Source organism: Belonocnema kinseyi, chromosome 3 (genome assembly GCF_010883055.1).
Source record: "Belonocnema kinseyi isolate 2016_QV_RU_SX_M_011 chromosome 3, B_treatae_v1, whole genome shotgun sequence".
NCBI classification, from domain to species: Eukaryota; Metazoa; Arthropoda; class Insecta; order Hymenoptera; family Cynipidae; genus Belonocnema; species Belonocnema kinseyi.
The window spans coordinates 161,982,778-162,009,482 of NC_046659.1; the positions used below are offsets into that span (position 1 = coordinate 161,982,778).

The 26,705-nt window shown below is 32.3% G+C and overlaps 1 protein-coding gene across 1 annotated transcript in view; it reads right to left on the bottom strand.

Annotated features, from left to right (window-relative positions):
* Positions 1-26,705, bottom strand: part of LOC117169390 (tRNA dimethylallyltransferase) — a 170,368-nt gene that overhangs the window by 134,197 nt on the left and 9,466 nt on the right. The window contains exons 2-3 of the mRNA XM_033355751.1: positions 6,841-6,978; positions 3,238-3,593 (exon numbers count right to left, since the gene is read on the bottom strand). Coding sequence (XP_033211642.1) covers positions 3,238-3,593; positions 6,841-6,978 — 494 coding nt within the window. The remainder of the gene's footprint in view (positions 1-3,237; positions 3,594-6,840; positions 6,979-26,705) is intronic.

A 26,705-nucleotide genomic window follows, 5' to 3' on the forward strand; every position in this document is an offset into this window, starting at 1 on the left:
TTTTTTTTTTTTTTTTTTTTTGTAGAAAATCTAGTTTTCCCCTTCAAATTCAACAATTCGGCACACAATTAACTTGTTTCGTTGGAAATCCTTTTTTCCCATTAAAAATCAATTGTCTTGAATTAAAATTTTACTCATTTTTTGTGGCCAAAACTTGTGGTTTTATGTAACTTGATCAAAGTTCGTCTTTTTAGTAGAAAATATATGACATTAATTTTCAACAAAGAAGTTAATTTTCGACAAAAAATGGTAAGTTTTTAACAAAACTGTTGAATTTACAACAAAATAATAAAAATTTTAACTAAAAATTTCATGATCAGGAGGAAGCAACTACAAAAAAAGAAGAAATTTATACACGAAATAAAACTTTTAATTTATCTTTATCCGATATTTATAGTGTCCCTCGTAGAAATTCCCTGACTTTCGCAAAATTAAAAAACAAAAACTACAAGTTTATAACAATAGAAGTAAATCTGAGACCCCAACCCTAACCCCCGGACCCAATCTTAAAAATTATTTAATTTTGTAAAAATTTCCAGGAGATTTGCTCAAATTAAAGCAATCTTCAAAGCGTATAAAAATTTAGGGGGGTCTTTTTAATCTCGTTAGTAAATTATTGCAGTAGATTATAGCTAATGCGGGCTCAGCAAAGGCAAAATATTTTAACGGTTTGAGCGCGGAAGGGGCGTCCTAAAAATCAACATGATAAAAAAAATAATTCTGCCTTCGACCACTGACATGGCTGCATACAGATCACCTGATTTACCAACGCCGCGCACAAAAATTACTTTAAAATAAATAAATAAAAAACAAGGCCCTTTTCTAAATTGGCCTTTTTCTTTTTGTCTGGCTTAGACTTGGCTCGTTTTCGTCACTTCTTTACTCCCATTCCAGATAAGAGTAGATATTATCATATCATTACTATATTATTTTTTATTCTTTAACTTAAATTATTATTATTATTATTATTATTATTGTTGTTGTTGCAAGTGCCCTTTCAGAGTGAATGATTTTCCTTCCTTTATTACATTTTAATGTTTTATATTATTTATTATTATTATATTTTTTATGGCACTGTCCGAGTGTCAACTATTTTTAACTTAAAAATTCGTAATGAAAAAAATAAAAAAATAAAAAGCTGACAAGTGAATGAAGATTAGGCAGTTTTCCCTGCTTTTAGGTAATCCCACGCAGATCGTAAATATATTAAATCTATAAACAAACACGTCGACATTTTTCGAAAATGACATTTTTTCTTATCTTAAAACACTTACTCGTCTGTCTGGTTCAAACAAATTCACCGATTTTTTCACTGATTTAGAAATTAGATTTATCAACAAGGAAGTTCCTTTCTCTTACATCTCTTACATAAATTTTTAAATATCTTTTTGAATTTTCTCAAGGAACTTACGAAGTTATAATTATATAATCTTCAAGAAAATAAAGAAAGAAACGTAAGAAATACATTGTTATTCGAAATTTCTATTTTCTATAAGAAACTATTTCCCCCTTCAAATTATTATTTGCGTGCTAGTTTTTTTCGTTCCTGATTGAAACCTTTCTTTTGGTTGACAATTAAAAAATTTGCTAGAAGATTTCTTTTCTCGATTTGAAAATTCATCTTGTTTTGTAAAAAATTATTTTTGTAAGAAAATGCATCTACTTGATTGAAAAGTCAAATATTTGTTTAGAAATTCACTTATTTATTGATCATTCACGTTTTTTTGGAAAACATTGAATATTTTTTTCTTAAAAAAGCAACTAGTTAAAAAATAATCTTTTTTTGTTGAGCAATCAAACTATTGTAATGAAAATTCCTCTTTTTTTAATCAAGTCAACTCTTTTTTATTCGGAATTGAAATATTTTTTAGTTTAACCCTCTCAGCCTATATTGGGTATATTATACCCGGACGATATTTTCGGCTTGGTATAGTTGTTTCAGTTTTGTGAAAATATTTATTGTAATATATTGGATTCATCCTCTTAATTTTATAATATTCATTTTTATGAGACTTTCAGCTATAGTTTAAAAAATAAAAAATCCCGATACGTTAATTTTAACCAGAGATATTTAAGTCGAGTCTGAGAGGGTTAATATCAACAATTATATTATTCGTTATTAATTTTAAAATTTATTAATTTAAAACGTAACTACAACTATTACATCTTTTATGGTAAATTCATAGTAGAAAATTCATATTTTCCCGTTGAAATATTTGCCTTCATTCTGCAAACTTTTTTTTTCTTAACCCTTAATAGGCACACTTCCGTAAAATTACACAAAGAGCATACTGGGTGTTAGGTACCCAAGGGTATTCAAACGTGTGCTGTGCCGACGGTGTTGGATAGTTTTTTACAAGAAAATCAATTAATGATGTTTAATCTATCTAGTTTTAGGAGAAAAATGACTTCTTTCACTCTAAAATTCATAACTTTTAAAATTTTTCATATTCTTACTTAAAATTTTACTTGAATACTTCCGAAATATTGCGCTTCAAGAATAAAATTCGTCTTATAGAGTTCGTTCCAGAGAAGGTATTTATTCTAAAAAATAAAAGCTGCAATTCAATTAAAAATGAAACACCGTACCTACTTTGCGTGATTAAACGATTTTATTGATCTTAAACTGCGTATAAAAATGATGAAATTCAAAATTATGTGAAAATGACATAGAAAAATAGGTTTTCATGTCATTTGTTAATCTGGTGCCATATGCTACATTTTCTTGAATTTGGTACGTTTTGTTAAAGTGCAAATAAGTCGCTGGGTGTTTCAAACCCACTATGCCCTATAAGGGTTAAAAATGCAACTGGTTGGAAAATAACCCTTTTTATTTGAGGGCTCAACTATTTCGTTGGAAATTTGATATTTCCAACTCTTGTTTTTTTAATAAAAATATTGTTTAGTTTTATTATCAACTTTTTTTCTTCAGATTTTATCTTTTTGACGGAAAATTGTACTTATTGGTACAAGTTAAATAACTTTGTTTAAAAGTCACTATTTTAGTTAAAGATGTTGGTGTATTATATGACAAGTATGTCTTCACTTGTATTGTATTTTTTGTTTGCAAACAACCCTATCGAAAAAAATTATGAATGAGAACTTGAAAAAGGCGGGAAATTGTTTTGGTTTTTTTTTTTTAACAAATGAGAATCAAAATGGTGGGATTATTAAAAAAATAAAAAATAAAAAGGCGTGCAATTTAAAAAAGAAAAAACATGAAATGATTGAACTCACCGTATCACCTTTCGTCGGTTATTCGGGTGCAGTCTGCGTGCCATATCCGGATCGACCTGTGCCAATTTCTCATGCAGTTCTTCATTCGATTCAGGTAATTCCAGTCTGGGTTTTTTTATTAGCAGTTCCTCATCGCTTTCTTCCTTTTCTTTTTCTATTTTTTCTTCTTCAGGCTTTTTTATATTATCAACGGAAGCTGAATTTTTTTCACTGAACGAAATGCAACTGGTCTCTGTACCACTCACTTTTTTTTCATTGGGATCTTCAATGAGAATTTTCCATAAAAGTGATTCTATGTAATAATTGGTACCACCTACAATCACAGGCATTTTTTTCTTGCTAATCAAAGCGTCAATCTGAGATTCAAAGTTAAGAAATATTCAATAATAATTTTTTGTTTTGGAAAGCAAAAATCTTCAATTCGCAAGATTACAAAGATATATAAAAAGTTCATGTAAGTTAAAAGAGATGAAAATTTTAAAAAAATATACTTATCAATTTATGACGTTGGCAAGTGAATTTTTAACTGAATAGTGGAATTGTCAACCAAAATAATTAATTTGTTTACTAAAAATGATGGTTTTTTTAAAGAAAATACATGAATTCTCAACCAGATGGATCAATTTTTAATAAATTAATTGAATTTGGAACCAAAAAAGGTTCAGTTTCAAACAAAATTGAAAAGTTAAATTTTCAGTTAACAAAATTAATTTTTCACCAAAAAAACCACACAAGTTTTCAACCAAAATGATAACATTTTAACTATAATTGAGCGTGCGGATTGCACAACGACCTTAGCGTGTGGACTCAGCCGGCCTAGTAGGAAAGAGAGGGGATAACGCGTTGCTACGATTCGAGTTAATTGGGAAAATAATTTTAAAACTGCCGTCGTTCCATTATTAATTATCGGATCGTGTTGGTTTTTGCATATAAATAATCATGAGTCTTTAGCACTTCCAACGAACCTAATTAAATGACTTATTTTTGTATACTTTTGACTCTTAAACAATACTCGGAACTTTTTATAACTTTGAGGTGAAAATTTCAGTTATAAACTTCAAAACAGACCTAAATGAACAATATGAATTAAGTTGTTATGCATTTAATAATAAAATATCTAAAATTCAGACTGACTGGTTTGTATTGACAGCGATGACGAACATAAATAAACAACGCCTCGGATTGGCGCGACGCTACGTGTAAACAAAAGATGCTTGGCCTATGTACGTTGATCGAGAGCGACTGAGACAGCATTCGCGATCGCCATTGCTGTTACTACAAACCAATCGATCTGAATTTTAGATATTTTATTATTAAATGTGTAACAACTTAATTCATATTGTTCATTTAGGTCTGTTTTGAAGTTTATAACTGAAATTTTCAACACAAAGTTACAGAAAGTTCGAGTGTCGTTAAAAAATCGAAAATATAAAAAATGAGTCATTTAATTAGGTTCGTTGGAAGCGCTAAAGACTCGTGAGTATTTTTATGCTAAAACCAACACGATCCGATAATTAATAATGAAACAACGGCAGTTTTAAAATTATTTCCCCAATTAACACGACTCGTGGCAACGCGTTATCCCCTCTATTGCCTACTAGGCCGGCTGAGTCCACGCGCTAAGGTCGTTGTGCAATCCGCACGTTCAATTATTAATCTTTAACTGAAATAGATGAATTCTAATTCAAAAAGATGAACTCTGAAAAAGGAGTTTAAATTTTTAACCAAGTAGTTTTATTTTCACCCAAAACGATGAATTTTCAACATAAGCGATACATTTTCAATTCATTTATAGTCATTTCCTCCATTTCTTCTCAGTTATACTCACTTCCTCTACTTTCCCTCCATCATTTATGTACCCCTCACTTTCCCTAATTTCCCCAACGTCACATACTCACTCTTTCTCAATTTTTCCTCACTTCCCTTACTATTCCACCCCTCATTACCACTACTAACCCTCCCTCCCCTCTTTTTTCCTACTTTCCCTCCTCTCATTTCCTGTCACCCCCCCCCCTCCCCTACTTTCTCTCCCATTATTTACCCGCATTATCCCTACTGCTAAATGCCTCATTTCCCTTTCTTGGAAAAAAGTACGACGGACAGACACCAGGCCAAAACTAGAGGCATAAATAAGGGTTTCTGTCCAGGGGCGACGCTGCGAAACCCTCAAAAAGGGAAACACAATTGGTTTTAATACATTTGTCACTTTCAACTTATAACTTGTATATTTGCATTTTGTTTTTGTCTGACGCAAATCGCAATAAAAATATTAGTAATAACATAAATTCTGGACTGATTTTAATTGCAAAGTTTAATTACGACAAGTGCGAGAGGTATATTTAATTACGATATGCAGAAACTTTACAGTTGACCTCAGCACTTTTATTTAAGTAGTATGTATAGCAAATTTAAGATCCCGATCATATTTCACTGCAGTAGTCAGAATAATAATCATTCGTTCGTTCCTTCCTTCGTTTCTTCCTTCGTTCGTTCATTCGTTCGTTCAAGTGCTATTCAACACTTTAAATAAATGCGACGCAAAGTACTTACCTAAACTACATACTCAATTAGTTATTTCATTCAATTTCGATTAATTTAAATATTATATTTTTCATATTCTTGCACGGAGAAAAATAGAGACTTTTTAAAAAAGACATCATCTCATAATTTTTCAATAATATGAAAAACAAAATAACCCTAAATACAAATTAATTTGGAATAGGTAATATTTGAAAATTTTTAGAACAATTTTTATTGAAAAATGTATAGTTTCTCTATTTTTCAATCTTTGCATGGATAATTTGCAAATTACAAAAATTTTTATTTACTTATGCAATTTTGATTGAAAAATGTAGACTTTTACATTCTTTCAATGAATAAGTTCGTTTTTCTTTGCGGATTCAACTAAAAATGTCTTGTCAATGGGTTCTCACAATAATAATTTCCAAATTGTCAATAATGATTATTTATTGTATACTGATTTAAAACCAAATCAATCCCTTCCTCGACCGACAATGTTTATTAATTTTAAGTCACAGATTTTTCTTTATGTCTTACGGTCGGCATAAATTAAAATCAAATTGTCATTTATTTAAGCAAAGAATATTTTTTCTGAGGGTGCTATATTTGAATCTCGAGATTATTCTCTTTAGCATAATTAACATAATATAACATAATATTACTAACATGGCATCATTGTTTTTAATTAACCAAAAATCGCAGCAAAATGAAGAAAATTATTATTAATTAAGTAAACAACATTTTTTATTGGAATCAAAAGGACTCCATTGAATCAAAGAATATTTTTTCGGGGACTGCAATTATTACAGATAGTGATTATTATCTTATTGTGAATATAAAATGTTCAATTAATGAAATTGTTTAACATAATTGTATTCTTTGAATTAAGGAGTCTTTTTTCTGAGCAGAGCCAATGGTGATGGTAAAGGAGATATTGAGAATGTAAAGAATGTCTAGCATTGAAACACTGAAGATGTATATCGAAAAAAATCGTTTAAAAAACAGGTTTGGCACAAGACATTTTCCAAGGACGTATAGGAACAGACATGCTAGTTGTATTAAATTTAAGCAGTGAAAGGATACTATAGGTAGAGCTCGATTCCTAAAGTCAACGACTGTAAAATTGACCAATGGATCGACTACGTCTATTAAATGATGTACCGCTTGGAGTCTCTCTTCCTTCGTCACTTTCGCCGTAATGATGTCGAGTCCTTTGTACACCTGAGGGTAAAAAATCGATTGTTATCGAAAAAAAAAAAAAATTCACAGATTCTGGTGGGATTCGAACCATTGATCTTGGATAATGACGTTCTTATTTTTTGGTTGGATGAAATGATTTCTTTAATAGGTCTCCTTTAATTTCAATAAAATTCGTTTGGCTCAAAGAAATTATGATTAAAAAAATAAATAATTTCTTTGAAGTAAATATTTGTTTAGATTAAAGAGAATTTGTTATCCAAAGAAAACAAAATTATGTATATCAAACATAGAAAGGCAATCTAAATATTTCTTCAAATCAAAGAAACTTTTGTTTGGCAGAGAGCCATTTTATATAATTTATTAATCACGTTTAATCTTTACACCGTTTTCAAAATATATTCATATTTTTCAAAACAACATAGACAGTTTAATTGTTTTATCAATTATTTACGTAAAATGTTTGAAAATTGTTCTTTTTTTAATAACGAAGTTTTTGCTGGGGTATTTTTATTAATAAATGAGAATCATCAATTTAAAAAAAATGGTGAAAAGGTTGTTGGCGCCCCTTCTAGGATTTTGTCGAATGACAAAGAGAACATTCTAGACCAAATTTGATGCGTTTATTACAACTAAAGCAGAATTGTGAAATTCAATTCGGCAAAAAGGAAAATAAGTGCAGTGAAGTTTTATCCCAAATTAAAGAAAGTTCCAAAATCCTGCTTCTTCTTTCAAATATGAACTGTCTCGCCAAACCTGTTTAAACCAGTTTTAAGATTCGGAATTTTTTTCTTTTTTTGCTGGCCGTTATGCCGCACCAGTTCGTTAGCACTGATGGTTCTTTCGGGCAGGTCGTTTATACTTTCATCTTCTAAAACTTTGCCTCTTTTTTCAAAAAGCACGTGAGCAAATTTATATTTTGTCGCAGAATCCCACCATCTGACTCAAATTTATAGTCATGGGTTCTTTCAACAACTAAAACAACTGATACACATTAATAATTTGGGAATTCCTTATTATATATACAAAATTGAATTTCAAGAAATTATTTAAAGTACATATATTTTAATATCAATTGCTGAAATGACATTTCAAGAAAACATTAATAATATTTGACAAGCGCGAACTCTCTGAACATATTACTAACAATATTCTTAGGATGTATACTGTAAAATCTTACTGAAAACAAAGAATTTCTGGGGGGGTGATACCACTGATAAATATTATTATTTACCCCAGTTGACGAACGATATCCAAAATCTGAAATCGTGAGATCTCTTAAAAAACCTGACCTTTTCCTTCGAGAAAAAGTTATCAGATCACCTATTAATTCATTATCTCTCTATGGCGCCTCGTATTTTGAGGGCCGATCGGCATTCTTGTGATTTTGTACGGCAGGTAATTTTCATGGTCTTGACTCTTGGGGACGCTCCAGCAACAGTCTACTGGCGACATTTAAGCTCGCTTTTAAGTATGAGATTTGGTTACAAAGTGTGTGGACAAGTTTGAGCCAGGACGGCTGTATTCGAGCAGACGAGAAACTGGTTTTTCAAGCTAAGCATGATATCTGGATCCTGGCTGGCTGAATGGTCATGCAGTCTTCCGAGACGTTCCGCTTCATTCATCAGCTTTTCTTACACGAGAGATTCGTTTTACGATCATAGACGTGCGCTGACGTTTTGACGGAAGTACAGCTAAGTCCACGATTTTCTAATAGCTGATTCTTCTTTCATTCCGTTCGCGATACAAGCGGGGGGTATTTATTGCCAATTTTTGTGTCGCCCATTCTTCAGGCACAGACACACTGAAGAAAACATGATCTGTAACACACATACACACGCAAGCACTAAAACGCAAACACAATTCGCCCAAAACCCACTCAATCACTCAAGCCACCAAAAATCCACACAACCACATACCTAAAAAGCCACCCACTCGAAACAAACCAGCGCATCCAACCAAAAAAAACGCCAACATCCATTCACCCCCAACCAAAAGACACCAAGGAACTCATGCACCAACAAATTCAAACTCCAACACCCGCTCTAAATCCTCCCAACCCACCAACCCAGCAACAAACATTCACACCAAACAATTCCAAACCACGTGCACAAACCCAAGCCCACTAACTCAACCATGCCCAACAAAAGCTAACCTACCCATACAAAATTATCTATGTTTATTTAGTAAAACTTTGATGATTCTTTATGATTGTGCTACAAATTGATATGTATTTAGGCGAGCGTTGGGTGCAGAACAGGCTCAAATGTGTTGATCAAGCCCTGTGTCAACCTAGCTAGACCGTTTATAAATACATAAAGGCCCTATCTAGTTTCTGTGTACTTTTTCTAGTGGTTTTCCAGGCGAGCTTGATAGATTTATTTTGATAATTTTAAAATAATGAGTAATGGTGAAAATTGCGGAAAGTAACATTCTTCTGATTTCTTCGAAGCAAAATAATTGTTTTCTTGTTTTGAATGAACTGAAGATTTTTCCTAGTGCGACCAGATTTACGCCTACAAAGTTAGTTTCCATTTACAATTTTTTACCTTTAGTACTTAACAATCAAATTGTTTGAGTCGAGCATTGAACTGCGGCAAATTTTTGCCGTGTTTCTGTTTCGATAATATTTTTTGCTATTTTGAAATATAGCTCAATATTTTGCTTATTTTTTTAAGGGAGACTTGGAAAAGCGGTTCGAGATGTCACAGATCACTCTTTTGTGATCAGTCACTAACACAAGTATTCTTTAATTGGAAACGGGGTTTAGGATTTGACAAATCAGTCTTTTGTGACCAGTCACTAACACTTGCATTTTTTAAAGACAGACTTGGAAAAGGAGTTCAAAATGTGACAGATCACTCTTTTGTGACCAGTCACTAAAATTCGTATTTTTGAAAGGGAGACTTAGAAAAGGGGTTCGAGGAGTTGTGACCAATCACTCTTCTGTTACCGATACCCGACTACAAAATTAAAGTGAGACAACAAATGCGGTATTACGAAATTAGAATACGGCAAAAAATGACGTATCTGTATACACTAACAATTTTTGTCATAAAACCTAGAAGCTCAAGACCAAATTCCTCACTATAAGCTCCCGCTTAATTAATATCTCTGAAAGGCAGTGTCGAACTATTTCAAAATCGTCTCATGTACGCGAATCTAATGCCACGATTAAGGCACTAACTCCGTTTTTTTCGTATAAAACACCATTTTACTTCAAATGTTTTCGACAGACTCTTCTATCATCTTTCAAAACTGGTTACAATTATTTCCGGAAACTGTCAAAATTTGCTCTACATTTTCGTAAATCAAAACTAATTTAGTTTCTCAAATTTGTTCCAACTTGACTTTTTGTAATTGTCTTTTTAAGAATCTGAGATTTTCCCCCCTTGATGGCTTTTTTTGTTTTGTTCTCGGGTAATTGAGTGCTGAGTAACTGGACGCTTCGCCGGAGATGAGGCCGCGCGACCATTCGCTACCGCGTCTTCACGCTGGTAGGAATCTCATGGAACACCCTCAAGCTAATTCCTTCCTTTAGATAATATCATACGCGGTTAGTGTAAGGACTCTTTGCATTTATTAAGTTACACCTCACAAGTTATAAGGTGCAATGCTTGCAATACAGTTAGTTTAAAATTAATTGACAATATGCTTTAAAAGTTAAATCTGTTGCATATTGAATGTCTAGGAAAATGATGTTTCTGTTTATCCGGGTGATTTATTTGATTGTGAGATTGATGGATGTTATTTGTTTGTGCCTTTCTGTCTTGTTATATGGAGTTTATAGCTTAGACATACTGTTCGTTGTCGTTTGCGCATATATCTTTATTGTATTAGCTGCTTGCTTTACGATTTTATTCATTTCAGAAGTTCAACGGTTTCATTTTGTTCGCATTTTCGACTGAAAACTTTTTCCTTCAAAGTTTTCCATCCTGAACATGAATGAATGAAAGCGTGGTATGTACCCGGGATCTTTACTGCTTCATCAAATCGTCCTTTTAGAATCTTAGTAACTCTGCGACTTTCTTTGCTGCTGCAGAAAATTTCGGTTTCATGGCAGTTCCTCCTCGCACACTGGAATAATATTTGAAGTACATGATATTTAGGAGAACACTGCAAACTAAAACAAGCTGCTTGTCTCTTTATATTTGCCCTGGTGTCATGAGATTTACCATGGAGGTTTCATTCTGCTGGGATACCAAAATCTTCTTCAAAGATTGGCAAAACCTACTTTTATTCTTAAATTGTTGACCTGCACCATCAATGAAATGGTACACGGAGAGAAGTTAGCTGAAACCGTCACGCCAGCGGTGAGAGTTTAGCTGTACTTCGGTTGGGTGTGGTATCTGCTCCAGATTCGGGGCACGGGTTACCCCGAACTTGCGGACATCAGTCGCTCCGAAGCGTAAGTGCTATATTGTCCTAAAGTGCACAAGCAAGGAACTGAGCGGCAGGCGCCGCGTGTGCAGAACGGCTCGACTGCACTGTTGATTAGACGGTTCGGCATATGTTCGGGGTAATGGTTCTCCCGAATCTGTCGAGCCACTATACTCAACAGAAGTGGCGCTGTTCACTGTGTGATTGGCGCGACAATTGTACGAGTTGGGTGAGCGGCTCTACCAAACTCCTCTCTGCGTAGGTTTTATTTGCCTCGAAATTATTTTTCAGATAATCCACTATAATCATCTGATACTCATGAGTAGCCACCGTGTCATGAGTTCAATTATCAGATATTATCGCAGTACTTCTGTGTTTCAGGTCTCCACCATCTTTATAATAAATCACGACAGTAAAGATTGTATAGCTCTGTTCAGCGAGAGAATACTCAACGTTGCGCCATTTTTTCAAGAAAGGGCGGAGTAAATCCTGCTGTGCTCCTCTCAGGACAATCGGTCGTGAAATCTTAGAGGCCATAAATTTCGAAGGAAAGTATTCCTTTAAAGTAGAAATTTGAAAATCACTACATCACGCCTAAACTCCGCACTTTTATGACAGCTTGCGCAAACTGGACGAAAATTTGTCTTTTGCGTTGAGTATTCTCTCGCTAAACAGAGTACAGCTTGGTCGTTATTCCAGTCGAATGACTGCGCTACATTCGAAATTCCGAAGGCGTAATTCTCTCGGAAATCGAAGCAAACCAACAACTCGCCTAGCAATACATTTTCCTTCAATTTTTAACAATTGTTAACAATCGCTCAAAGAAATTATCCAGGAATTCATCGGTATCTATCACCAAAGTATTCAGAGTGCACCTGTCGGTTTGCAGAGAAATTTCTAATCTTACTTCATCGATTCCATGTTCATGGAAAGCACTTGTCAAATGTTCTTTCAAGTTCGCAGCATCTGCTGAGCAATTTTTGTACTCTTCTCTAGATGACATGAACTGGAAAATTTAGGGCATACAATGGCATCCAGACAATCGTAACAATTCAATAAAATCATGCCAGTATGCTCTGCCAAATTCTGAGTTACTTCCTGCCAAAATACAATGACGATGTCAGATATTTTTTCATTTTTAAATACTTATCTTCAAGCCTCCGTGAAGAATTTAATACTCTTTAGTTAAAAAGAAAAACTTTCAAATCAGTTAAAAATAAAAGCTGTAGACCTTTTTAAAAGTAAATTCCACATTGGCACTATGTGCAGCGCACTTATTTTCTGCATATATTCGACGACCATGAACACAATTAGAAATATCAATTTTTTTAAGATTTCGAAATTATTTAGTACTCAGGCTATTATACAGATAAACCAAAAACGAACAACGAACGAAATTCATATTGTGCAACTGCCCCGCATTCTTATCAAGAAGCTGAAGCATAATTTTAGCACAAATATCTTCTAATCTACTAATTATAATTACTTTCACTGATAGTGCTGCTCATTATGAATTAATCTCAATAAAAAAAAGTAAATACACTTTTTTAAAATAATGAACGTTAAACTCGTCAATTAAAAAAAAAAGATCAATATAGCGTGTCCAGCGAGAATCAGATTTGAAATTCCCCAACTTTAACTCATTTTACTGAAAAAGAAAGCAATGAACTTACCGAATCTTTTTTTAATACTTCCACTAAAGTACACGTAACTGAAAGTAGTAACGTTTATAAACGAAATCATTTTTTTTTAAATTACTGAAATAAATGTTTTACCTATAAAATAAAGTGATAAATTTGTTTAAATGGAAATGACGTTATTACAACATCGATTTATCCACCCACGCACACTCTAATCATAGATATTTTTTCTAATTCTAATTTTCCCCTGGACCCTATTATCGTCCATCTAGCCCTAGTTCACGTGGAACCCACCCTAAATCAACCCCGAAAATTGAAAAAAAAATCTGTAAAAAGGCATTAACTTGAAAGTCATTCGAGGTATGCTTCTAAAAAAGTCACTCAAGAATGTTGATTCGACACTTGACTTTCATTCCAGTTAAAAGCGCTCAAAGAATTTTTTGTTGTAGGTTAATAGGAATTAAGTTGCCAACAATTTTTGTTGAAAATGAGTCAGCAATAGAAGGATGCTGATGAGGGGAGGGGGGGGGGGGAAGCAGAGGTAACGCTATGAATTTAATTAACATTTAGTACATTTAGCACGTTTTCGATGCTAAATTTAAACAAATTTTGGAAATTTAAGTGTTCCGCATTTGATTCAAAATTATTCATCTTGATTGAAAATTGATCTTCCTAGGTGAAAATTCAACTATTTGACTGAAATTTGATTCTTTTGGGTTAAAAATGCAAACGCATGGTTGAAAATCATCTGTTTTGGTTAAGAATTCAACTATTTTATTGGTTAATTCTTTTCTTTTTTAATCACCTACTTTTTTATACTAAAACTACTATTTAAAACATTAATTATTGTTTTTTTTTAAGATTTATAATTTCAGTTGAAAACTGAATCCATTGTTTTATGAATAAGTTCTCATTTTGGCTTAAAAATTCAACTATTCATTTTTTGTAGACCAATAATCTTTTTTGTTAACAAATTTAACAATTTGGTTAGAGAATTCTCTTTTTTGATCTAAGGTACTAGTTCTTTAAAAGCTGAATTAAGTTGTTAAAAATTCTTCTTTCTTAAAACTCAACTTTTTTATTGAAAATTTAAATTTTTTGTTGAAAATTCCTGTTTTTTTTGTTGAACATTAATTTTTTTTATCTGGAAGTTTATCCTTCTCAAGTTAAAAAAATTTTAGGTAGAAAATTCATTTACTTTGTTAAAAAGTCGTCTTTTTGATTAGAAAATTAATCTTGTTTATTCCAAATTAATCTTCTTGATTGCGGATTCAACTAATTGGTCAAAAATTTGTTTTTATTGGTTGAAAAATCATCACTTTGGTTGAAGATCCAACTATTTCGTTAAAAATCGGTTTGTTCCTTTGGTTAACTCAAATGTTTGAAAATTTGCATTTTGGTATAAAATGTATCCTTTACAATAGAACAATAATTTTTATTAGTTGTAAATGCAACGGTCTTTGAAAAAAAGGTGCTTTTGGCATGCAAATTTATCTCATCGGTTAAAAGTTCAACTAATTCGTTGAAAATTCTGTTTGAAAACGCAACTATGTACTTTGTTGAAATTCCAAATTTTTTCGACTTGAAATCTGAAGAATTTAGAGGGCAGATATTAAATTCAATAGGGTATTCAGATTCATTTTATTCTAAAGAATTGATCCTCTATTTTCGTGAAAACCACTCTATTTTCTCTGTTTTTAGATAATTTTAGGCAAAATTACTCGGAGGAGGGGGGGGGGGGCGTCGAGGGTAATGTAGTTTATGGCCGACCCCTGATACGAGTGGGTTTTTGGGGCCTCTGAAACCAAAGTTCGACGTGTGTGGGGCGAGAGTCTTTAGTATTCAGAATGTGTGTTAGCTACTTCGAGGAGTTAGTTAAAGCTGTCCAATTAATTAACTCATCACATCTTTGACAGGTCCCCGATTTAAAATGCTCGGCACTGGAAAGGGTTATTTTTTAGGGCGCCCCTGAAAAAGGAGTTCAGCATGAGTAGAGGGGGGGGGCCTTGAACCCCTTTTCCAGGGACCCAAAAGGAACCACGCGTTCTAGCGTTTGAAATTTGAAATCAGGGATCTTTTTGAGGTGGGAGTACAGACTTTGGAAAGGTGGCAGGGGTGTTTAAAATTGCCCGGTTTTCTTTGGAACCCCTGGAAAAGGGTTTCAACGTGAGTGGCAGATAGTCCTTTTTTCGCGGAGGGGAACTAAGGGGGTGGGGAAGTGAAGGGTGAATGTGTGAAGAGTTGGAAGTAGGGAAAGTAAAGTGAGAGAAGTATGGGGAGGGACAGTAGAGGAAGGGAGGGAAGAGAAGGGAAGGGAAAGTATGGGAGGGTGAGATTTGAACGACCTAACGAACGTCTTAATAGGCTAAGAAACCCTCTTTTGTAGGCGCGCGGCATACTCTACTAACTTGGACTCATTTCGAATTCAGACATCGGTGAATGTCAGAGAATCACAGATTCACCAGAAGTTCACAGGAGTGGTTTTCCCTCGAGAATCGCAAATTCGCAACTCTTGAAATAACAGTCATGCACAATAGTAGGGAGACTCACGAGCTTCTTCCTGGACTTGAAGGTCATTACGATCAAATGGACCACTGCTTGTCTACAAACGCAGAACGTCGCGATTGTGACTGGAATCGTATTTAGGTTCGGACTTCTAGAGGAAGCAGGGAAAAAAGACATGAAATAGAGTCTATTAAATCACAGAAAGAGCGACAAAGAGAGCAAAAAATGTCTTCTCTGACAATCTAACGTGTTCTAACGTGTACAGAGTTTATTGAAGAAGGGTATGAAGGGAAAGACGAATGTCCCCTTTTAGAGTCCTGTATCCTATACCTATAGCCTAAAACTCTACTCTATACTCTACTTCTCTACTGAATTCTGGGGAGGGAGGGGGGGGGGGTTCTTCTGGATTGGAAAGGAGTCCTTTTTCTTTCCTTTTATCTGTAGGGAGCCTTCCCTTCTACTCGTATTTATTGGATCGCCCAGCGTAATAATTTATCGTTAGTGCGCCATTGCATTGAAGCAGAACGCTCATTGGCCTGATTGACGGAAAAACGCGTGTGGTCGCACAGCTGTTCCACAGTACAGTAGTACCCCAGCATGTCTCGCAAGACAATTTTCTCAAAATACTTTCACTCCTGCAAAACTCTACAGTCTGCACTCACACTCTATATATCTACGACTATCCCTAGTAGGTAAAGCGATTTAAAGTGGACACTTTCTTCCTTGAAATTTCAGAAATTCAGAATATAGCAAAATTTAGATTCTTCTTTTAAAGCAGAACATTGAAACATAACAAGGAAATTTTTGGAAATATCAAAAAACGAAAATCGAAGGCTCAAAGACAACTCACTCCCAAATATCCCTCCCTTTCTTTCACTCGCCGCCTTATTTAAGGTAATGAAGACATTTTTTGGAACAAGTCAGATTTCATGAGAAAACCAGGATATTCTCCTCATGAGATTAAATGCTTTTTCTCTTTAAAAAAAAAGGAAAACCGCCATTATAGCCTTGAATTTTTGGCTCTAGTTATTGTTAGATATATTCCCTGTCAAAACCGTTTGAAGGCATATAAGTCAAGATAGCAAAATGATTCTAAGTTTTCCTTGGATTCTGCAACGTCTGAGCTTGGAAAAAAATGAGTTGTGAAAACTAAAACCGTCTTATATACTTAAACAATGAATTTATCAACGTTTTTAAATTTTTTAACTATTGCGAATTATTTGTTTTAAGTTTAGGTCTTTGCAGAATAAAAGTAAAAATCAGTACAGTTTCGTCAAAATGTCGATTAAAGTCCATGAAAGTTTATCTTAAAAAATAGGCCAAAAACACTTCAACCGACTGTATGATGATGTAACGGTGCTATTGAATAGTTATTGATATTTTATTTAATATATTTTTTATTCTGTTATTATTCTTAAACTTGAGAAATAAATGCTTAGTATGAAATATTCGCTCTTGAAATTAATTATCACTCATAAAGAAGCATACAAAAAGGAAAAAAAATTTTAATTGAAATAAAATGCACCTTACACGCGAGCATTAAAAATATTACAAAAATTACTCAAATAAATACTAACATGAATGAAAATTAACATTGAAGGAAAAAATCTTCTAGTTACTAATTTGTCAGAACAAATAGACAATTTATTGGATGAATTAGTTCAAGTATTAACAATTGAACAATACTTAATTTTGAGAACAGCGATTATGAACTTGTTCAAAATTAAACAATTTCCTATGTTCAAATATTTCTTTAGTCTAAAATATTCCATTTTGAGCGATGCAATTTGAAATTTTTTTTCATTAAAAAAGGACATTTTAAAAATATTTTGTAATATTTTACTGGTTTTTTAAAATGAGAAATTGAAAATCCAATGTGCAAAATCATAAATTTTGAAATTGATCAGATGTTTACATGAATTTTTTAAGCAAATTCTTATTATTTTTAGCAGTTTTATCTTCGGATTGCTTAAACAAATTATTATTGTTTATAACTATCGCCTCCTACAGTAATGCTAGATAGTTGCAGATATTTCTGTAATTTCCCACTGTTTGTCAACTTTTCACATAGAGTTTAAGTTAACCAACATAGTTGTTTAAACAATTAAAAATAATATTATTTTTTAATAATGCTAGATAAGTGCGGATTTTTAACAATTTTCCGCTCTTTGTTAACTTTTCACATAGAGTGAGGAAATAATTGATGCAAGTTAACAGAAATAATTTTTCAAACAATTTATTATTGTTTATGACTATCTTTTCTCAGAGGATTGTTATAAAGTTGCTATTTTCATGACATTTTTTTAATTTACTTTCGCTTTTTAATTATGAAAAAATAATAAAGAAAGAAAAGAGAAAATCATTTTTCAAACAAACCTTTTCTTTTCTGCGAATATATTTTTCTGAAATAAAACAGATATTTGAAATATTTTTCAAATATTTTTCCTATATTAATTATTTGTTCCTAACTAAAAAGTCCAAGAAAATTTGAAATTTCTATAAAATCCCGTGACTTTCTGGCATTACTCTAAAAGGAGATAGTTATAAACAATTATAAATTTTTAAAGCAATTTCGTGAGTTAATTTGAATTAATTATTATTTATTAAGCAAAAAGTGGACAAAAAGTTGAACATTTCAGTAAAAACCGCAACTACCTAGCATTAATATTGTAGAAGATGGTTATAAACAATAATAATTTGTTTGATGAGTTGATTTAAACATTTCATTATTAGTATAAATTACTTTTTTATGTATTATAAGCAACTTGCATTTAAAAAACCGTAAAAAATTATGATTAGCACCAAAAACTCGCAACCCCCACTTTTTCACTTATAGGTTTTGGGACTCTGTAAAATAAACTGATGGGGGTGACATTAAAAAAATAATGAATCATTTGTACTCTACATCTTGTTTGTTCTGCGAAATATGTGTTAAACTTCATAGGGCTTGCGGAATCCATAAACATAATTTTTTTTCGAGAACAAATAAAACATTTCTACTTTTATGAATTATTATTATCCTGTGACCAAAATATTAATAGTCATTATTTATAGCCACAAGTTTACATGCGATATGAAACATTGACTAAATTCAGAAAAATATTTGTTTCAATCAAACAACAAAGTTTGTTTGAATTCATATAACTGAATCAGACAAATGTTTTGCTTTAATTAAAAAAAGGTTTATTTGCCTTATTAATTGAAACAAATAATTTGTTCAGTACAGATTCTTTGACTTAAACAAAAAAGTGACTTTTATTAAACAATTTATTCGCTTAAAATCTGTTTATTCGAATTCATAAAAATATTTATTTCATTCAAACAAAAAATGAAATACCTAAAATCTAAATTAATTGAACCTGTGATTGATTTGATGGCACTGGCCTTTGTTCGGTGTTGTATTATTCTTAAGATTGTGATTTCCTGTAAAACTTTAAATTAATTGAAAAATGGACGCCATATCTTTAGTGTTGGGACTACTTGAATTTTGAGGCTTTACCTTGTCTATAATTGAATTTATTTAAATCACCCAAAAATGTATTGGAACCAAACAAATAAGCACAAGCAAACAGAAGCATCATCATCTGGCCGATAGAAGTATAACGCTTTCCTGTACTCGGAGTTTGGACAACGACTTTAACATCTGGGATGTTTCAGTAAACCTTCTCGGAAGTTTCAGTTTAACAACAAAACGTTTTTACGGCCGAGATCTCAAAAAAAAAAAAAAAAAAAAAAATAGCAGACGATACGTGTTAATATCTGTATGTTTCACGGTACTATCTGGTACTTAAATCAACTGCGTTTGAACATACATTTTTCTCCGGGCACCCTATAATTCCATATAATTAAAAATAATGAGAAGAAAAAATGCAAAGTTATAAAACATACATTGTATAACAGGAAGGAGTGCGGCGTTTAACCCTTTAAAAGATCTTTGAACTCAAAAACAGGTTTGAATAAGTGCGTGGTTCGAGCACTGAGTTGAGATTTGTCCTCGATATAATATGAGAGGCTTAGTGCAACATTGCAACGAGAAACGAGACGTTCAAGAATTTGCTCTGTGATTGCTCTTCAGGGTAGCTCAATGAACAACCATCAAGTTTAAGGACGCGGCCACGTGAAACCTTTTAAAGTTATGGCCTTGGTAGTATAGTGAGGTTAGACTGTTATACTGTTCGACTGTTAGAGCTACTCGAGCGAATCCATAAAGAATTTTTCATATTCGTGTGTTGGTGTGTGTGTGTGTGTGTGTGTGTGGGTATGTACTCGATAATTGATAGAGGAGCAAGCTCATGTCATGCCTTTGCTCGCGTAGGCGCAAACACAACCTTATACACAGCCACGTAAAAGATCGATAATCCTACAGTTATAAGTATAGTTATAGGTGTAGTACTGTAGTTAGGTGTATATATTTCCTCTTTTAAGTGTGAGGCACTTGACCAAGGAGCTAGAGCGTCGAACTCTATACGTATAAGGTCGGGCTTTTTTGCAACAAAAGTTCTCGAGACTTGACAACTATATAGCCACTTATATGTTTTGCAATAACATCGAACTCCACTTTTTATACGGTCTCATCAAACTAAGTCAAATTCTTGCTTGGTCCAATATCTCGATTGCCGAAAATATATTATTCAATACAGCTGGCATCTGGCTATCATGAATCGCGCTTTTAGTTTCTTCTGTCAAGGAATTAACCATTCAATCAATTGTCAATGATCAATCATTGTCCTAATGACGATGTAAACTAAACAGTTTAAAATTCTAATATCCTAACGTAAATTAAAATCTTTCTAAAATTGGATAACTGGTCAACTCCAATTTGAACTCTCACTTTCCAAGACCTATTCATATATACCCACAGAACACGTCAAAGAAAAGCTTGTAAAAAGCCAAAAATAACATGATTAAAATTTTAAATCCTATTTTAAAGACCCCTTGGTATCGAAAACGTTTTATCTTTTCGTTGAACACAAAAAAATCTTATCTCCGCTCACATAAAGATAAAAATTTTGGTCGGCAACAACAAGATAAGATTTAATTCATGGGAGCCATTCAAAAACTCCTTTCTGTGAAGTCCAAACGTAACTCATTCTTTAGAAATTAATTATATTATTTTCTAAAACACCTTCAGTCTTTATTTAACTCGCGCTTGACCTTTAAAGCCACTAGAATAAAAAAATATTATTGCACACTAGAAAGGTAATTTGAAGGGATAGGACAGCGGAGCCAAGGAGAAACGAAGCTTGCAAGTGTGATCTTTGGGGTATTTTATCAGTAACCATTTACGTCGCAATTGTTTGTAACTGTTTTTTTGAAAGTCGAATGGATTTTAGTTTCTAGAATTCTAAAAAGAAAAAGGTTAAAAAAAATAAGTCACTAATTTTAAAGATTAAAGCGGTACAACTGCGGTCAACCGAAGACATTAAAAGTACTATCATTATACATAGACACATCCATCTTTTATCGCTTTCTTTTTGAAACATTTTCGACCATTATTTTCAACAAAGTATTTACATTTTCAACCCAATAATATTTACTATCAAAAGAGGTGAATTTAAAAAAAAAAAAATTTTTAATTAACAGTTAGATTGAAAAACAAATAGTTGAAATTTAACGCAAAAAAAGGAAACAATTTTCATGAAAATAGTTAAACTTTTAACCAAATAGTTAAATTTTCAAGCCAAAAAGATGATTTTTTTCGAATTTCTACACGGAGAGAAATTTTAAGAGATTAATTCACGGAACTGTTCCTTGATCTTATTCTAGCTGTGGCGCAAGACCCATGTACCAAAAGACCAATATGAAACGACAAAAAACGACTTTTAACAAAATACTTTAATCCTCAACAACAATTTTATACTAAAATAGATATTTTCAACCACAAATAAAATAATCAAATTTGCAGTATAAAAATTTAATTTTAAACAAACAAAAGTTCCATTTTTAACCAGTTGAATTAAAGCAAAGTGGACAAATTTTTAACCAAACAGTTAAATCCTCAACCATACAGATGAATATGGTCAAACAAGATTAATTTTCTGATCAAAAATGTTAATTTTCAACAAAATACATCAATTTTCTACCAAAAAATTAATTTGTCGATTTATGAAAAATAAATTTCTTACCAAAAGTGAAATAGCTAAATTCTTAAATAAAAACTCAAAATTCAACAGAAAGTTAATTTTTTACCAAATAGTTTAATTTGACATCAAATTGTCCAATTTTTAATAAAACAATATGAATTTTCTACTAAGATGATGAATCTGCAATTGAAAAAATGCATTTTTTAAAAAGTAATATTAGTTTAAGCAAAGTAGTTGATTTGTCAACAAAAACAGACGCATTTTCAACAAATTAGTTGAATTCTTAACCAAAGCAGATTCATTTTCAACCAAAAAGTTGCATTTTTAACCAAAAATGATGAAAATTGCAGCCACATAGTTGAAATTTTAACTAGAAAAGTTAAATTTTCAATTAAAGGGATCAATTTTGCACCCAAATTGGAATAGTTAAAGAATTCCTTAGAAAAAATGAATTTTCAACAAAACAGTAAAATTTTCAGACGAACGGTTGAATTTTAACAAAAAATTGTGAATATTCATTTTTCAACTAAAAAAACAAATGTTTAAAAAAGTGCTTGAACTTTCAACCAAGTAACTGAATGTTTCTTTTAGAAAACTATTTACTTTTAATAAAGTAGTTACATTTTCAATAAAATACTTAAATTTGCAATTCAATCTTAGAATTTTTAAAAAAACGAGATGAATCCGGAACTACTAGTTCTACTGATTCAGTTCACATTAAGAAGAAACGAAAAGAATTTTTCAAAGAATACCGTAGCAGGACAACTCACTTTTGGCCAAAAACCCTTCCGCTGTTGGATAAAAACCCGTCCCTTATTTTAATTGTTGAAAAAATGGAGATACAATAATGAGTAGAATCACATTTTTAATGTTAATTATGATAATATTATAGTTTAAATTACAATGTTAAAAAAAATAACGCTACCAGTGTTCTTATCTCGACCATTTAATTAGAAAACGATACCCATCACACACGAGTGCATGTTCGTTCAGATATAAATAATTTCTTTATGTTATCTGAAAAAAAAAAATAATTTTCGAATATTTTGCAAAAATAAAATGATGCAGTGTAAACTTTTTTCAATCTTGGGTATTTTTCAAGGAAAATGAACATTTTGTTGACTTAAACAAATTCACCGTCATTTTTAAATTTAAAATATTTTTTTATATTTGTAATCGGATTTTTAAAAGGTGTGCAGTTTCTTATCAGAATCAAATAGCCAGGTGAAATTCCCCTGAGAATCAGTGAATTTTCGATAATAATTCCTGAAAATAGAATCAAGAGTCCAACGACCAAATTTGGACAACCAACACAAAATGTTCCCACTCCAATCTGAAAAATGGGACATCCTCCCCCTTTCCCCTCCCCTCAAAAAAGAAGAAAAAAATTTCACTAATTAGAATTTTAAGAGTCTATACATATGTATGTAACCAACAAAGTGGGCCCTTTTCTTGCACAGTGTCACATATAGAAAGATCTAAACCAAATCTTTTAATTTATGAAACTTAAGGCGTTGAATAGAATCTTTTAATTTAGGCCTCTTTCTATGCAAGCCGTGGAGAGTCGATTAATTTGAAGCAAGGAGCAATGACAGAAAACGGTGAATGCTGAGTTAAAACCATGTGACAGGAATGTACTCGACAAAAGGAATGTCAATCGTCTTGTTGATATCATCAAACCTCTCGACTTTTGGCACGTTTTTTCGGCGAATGCCTTAAGGCCTTAAAGTTACATTTAACCTAACACAGAAGTGCTTTTTAATTAGCAATTAAATTGATTAAATCCAGGAATATTTCGACTACAGAATGAGAACACCAGTCTTTTTTTGAAATCTGTTGGATTATGTCAACTATTGTATATATGTATATAGAGCAAAAATATAATCTACGATTTCGGAGTGCTGAAAACGATATGTTTTAAGTCGTGTGTGTTCTGCGGTTCTAAGAAGTTTGGCCTAAAGCTTCAAGAGCTCGTAATCTCGGTAACATTAACAATAGCCATGATTGAAATGTGTATGGTGTATGAATTTGATGTTTGTGACACGTTCGTTCTTTAGTCGAATCTCGCATCTCAAAGAGTAAAGACCTGCCTTCCAAGTTCCTTTAATAAATTGATTCTTTTTAAATAAATCTTTTATATTTGTTCATAACCTGTTTTCCAGTAAAATCCTGCTTTCAAAATTATTGAAAATTAATACTTTCTTGCAGAACAAAATGGTGTAAATAGAAAGCAAAATTCCAATAATCCGATATCAATCCTTAACATCAGCAATATGTAATACTTAATAATCAATTTCCCTAATCTTAATTCCAAACGATTGAATTAAAAATCGGGAAGAAACTCAATCTGCTTTAAAATACGGAGCAGAGAAGCAAAAAATGAAATCGTTTACAGATCAAATTACTACTCGGGATCTCCTATCTCCTATCCGCTATCCGCTATCCTATACCTATACTTAATAAATACCACATCACATCAAATCGTATAGCAAAGAGCTGGAAGAGATCATGAGATTAGTATACAATAGTGGTAGAATCGAACTAGCTGATCATCATAAAAAATTCTAGGTTCATGACTTTAACCTTGACGAACTGGAAACTCGGCCTTGCTGACTGGTGCTCATTGCGCAACCACCAGTTTCATATAAGAGAGGTCGACGACTATCCTCTAATCGTCTTTCTCCATCCGTGAAACGCGGCAGAGATTCATTCAATGGGTTGACGAGTCACAAATGCGATAACCACCGGAATGATCGATAACTCATTGTAAAGATCGATCAAGAGTACTGAGTATCGTTAAAAAGAAATCTACTCCAATTATCCAATACCCCTGCTGATTGTCCGTCTATTTCTTTTTCTCCATGCATACTCGTACGACGTGTGTACAATACAAATACATCACTACATTCATCAAAATATATATCACTTCCCAGTTCAATCATTCATCTTCAATTTTTGAAAATTTGCGCAGCGTTAATTGTGTCGCATAAGTATAATGTAAAAGCTTCAAAGGCTTTATCTCCGAAACTTGTTTTCCAAGTCGACTCTCTAACATGTGCCCTGAAACTACAATTTTTTTAAACTGAAATTGTAGATGCCTAATAAGTTTCCAGCACAAACAATAACACTGTTGGAACTTCGTCGTCAGGTTTTCTCCAAAATAAAATGACATTGCATTGCGTTATCTTGTTTTAACATGCTTCAAGGAATGTATATCAGGCTTTATAGTCCACGAGATTCAAATTCAGACCTTCACGATTTATTTTTCACCCATATTAGTTTACATTTGGAAAACATTTTTTCTAATGCATCATTGAAATCATTATTTTGTCGCGAGTCAAAATTCCGCTTCATCTCCGAAGCAACGACTCAGAGATTTTATTTTGTTTGCATAGTTATAGTATTAATCAACCATTATATGAATAACCACAATAGTCATAAGCTAGCCTGTCCCCTTTGTCCTTTCCCTTTTTTTAAAGGAATGCCTTCAATAAAACGACTTCATACGTTGCAAATGTTCAAGATTTTTAAAATTAATTTTTAACTGTCCTCCATTCCAAAATCATTTAATCTTAGGATTTGCTATTCTAGAATTTATTTGTTGAGAGTTCACCAAGAAATCGACTCAAAATTTCCATCGTTACATATTTGTATATAATGAGCGGTATACAATGTTGTTTGGAAAACTACTTTGGAGCCTCTCTATGCAATTCCCTTTTTGCACAAATGCAACGTTTTGAATGTTTTTTTCAAAGCAACTGATTATTGGATTCACAATGTGTTTGAGCCTTTTTGTTAAGGAATAATTTTTTGCACAAATTGACTTGTAAATATTATGTCTCTAATCCTCCTCTTAAAAATTTATTTTTTATTGCGATTCTATTTAAAAAAATGTACTGGGTAAATGCACCGGTGCACAGGTAGGTAAAAAATAACATCTGAAGACAAATTAAGTTTTTCGGAAAACTATTGATGTCCGATTTAAACATTTTTTTGGATAAAAGCCAATAAAATTCGGCATCAATTTCACGGAGAAGATTGTTATCTTCGCAGAAAATTACAGCCACGAAATATGTTGTTGTCTAGGTGAAAATAATATAATAATTTAACAAAAATCACACATTTTTTCTTCAAAGATCTACAGCTCTTTTGATCTGCTACAAATATGTCAAATTTCTTTTTAGATTTTGATAGTGTATACTGTATAGTTTTTAAAATGTAAGCTTCTCGTCTTATACATTTGAAAATAACGATAAACTATTCCTATTGTTATTAATAATGTCATACAAAAATTTATCTCCCCTCTTATAATTATCAATAAATTCCACACAAAAAACAGAATTTTAGTTTTCGAATGCAGAAGAGTAGAAGACGCGAAAAATTCGTTTGCAGCATTAGTGACAACAACAATAGTTAATCGGTATCAAACATTAAAATAAAAAACTTAAAATAATTAAATATTGAATGCCTAGTTTTTCATTTTTTTTATTTATACATAGATGAATGTGGAAAGGAACTTGTAAAAGTTTTTCATGATTTTCGAAATATTTAAATCATGATGGATTTCAATTTAAAGTTATTATATAGTGAAATAGTCAAATTACGAATATGTTTCAGCTCGTATTTTGCGTAAAGACCTTAAATGATCAAATTAATTAATCACAATTGAAGATTATTATTAGTAATAAATTAGATATCTTGGAGGAAATAACATTCATCTAGGTGAGATCTCACAATGCGAAGCAAAACCGTCTCTTTTCAAATCAGATTTTACAACAATTCTTGAAGCCACCCAAGCTCTAAATCAGCTCCTATACTACTTATTAGCTACTACAAAACGAAAGAGGTTAGGCAACCTAAGAAAAAAGGAAAAAGAGAGGGTTTCCTAGAAATATAATTTAAGTGATATATGGGGAAAAAACCTTATGGTCCTTGAAATTGTGTATGCGACAAATATATCGGCGGGCGGTCTCTAAGGCCTAAAAGGGCCTCGTATAGAATGTAAATAATAAAGAGTTAGCCGAAAAGTCAAGTACGTAACATCATCAGCCTAAAGCAAGATAAGGCAACCACCAAGGAGTCATGGCCGTTCATCAATATTGCGTGTACAAAACGGCATATGTATATACATGCATGCATACAT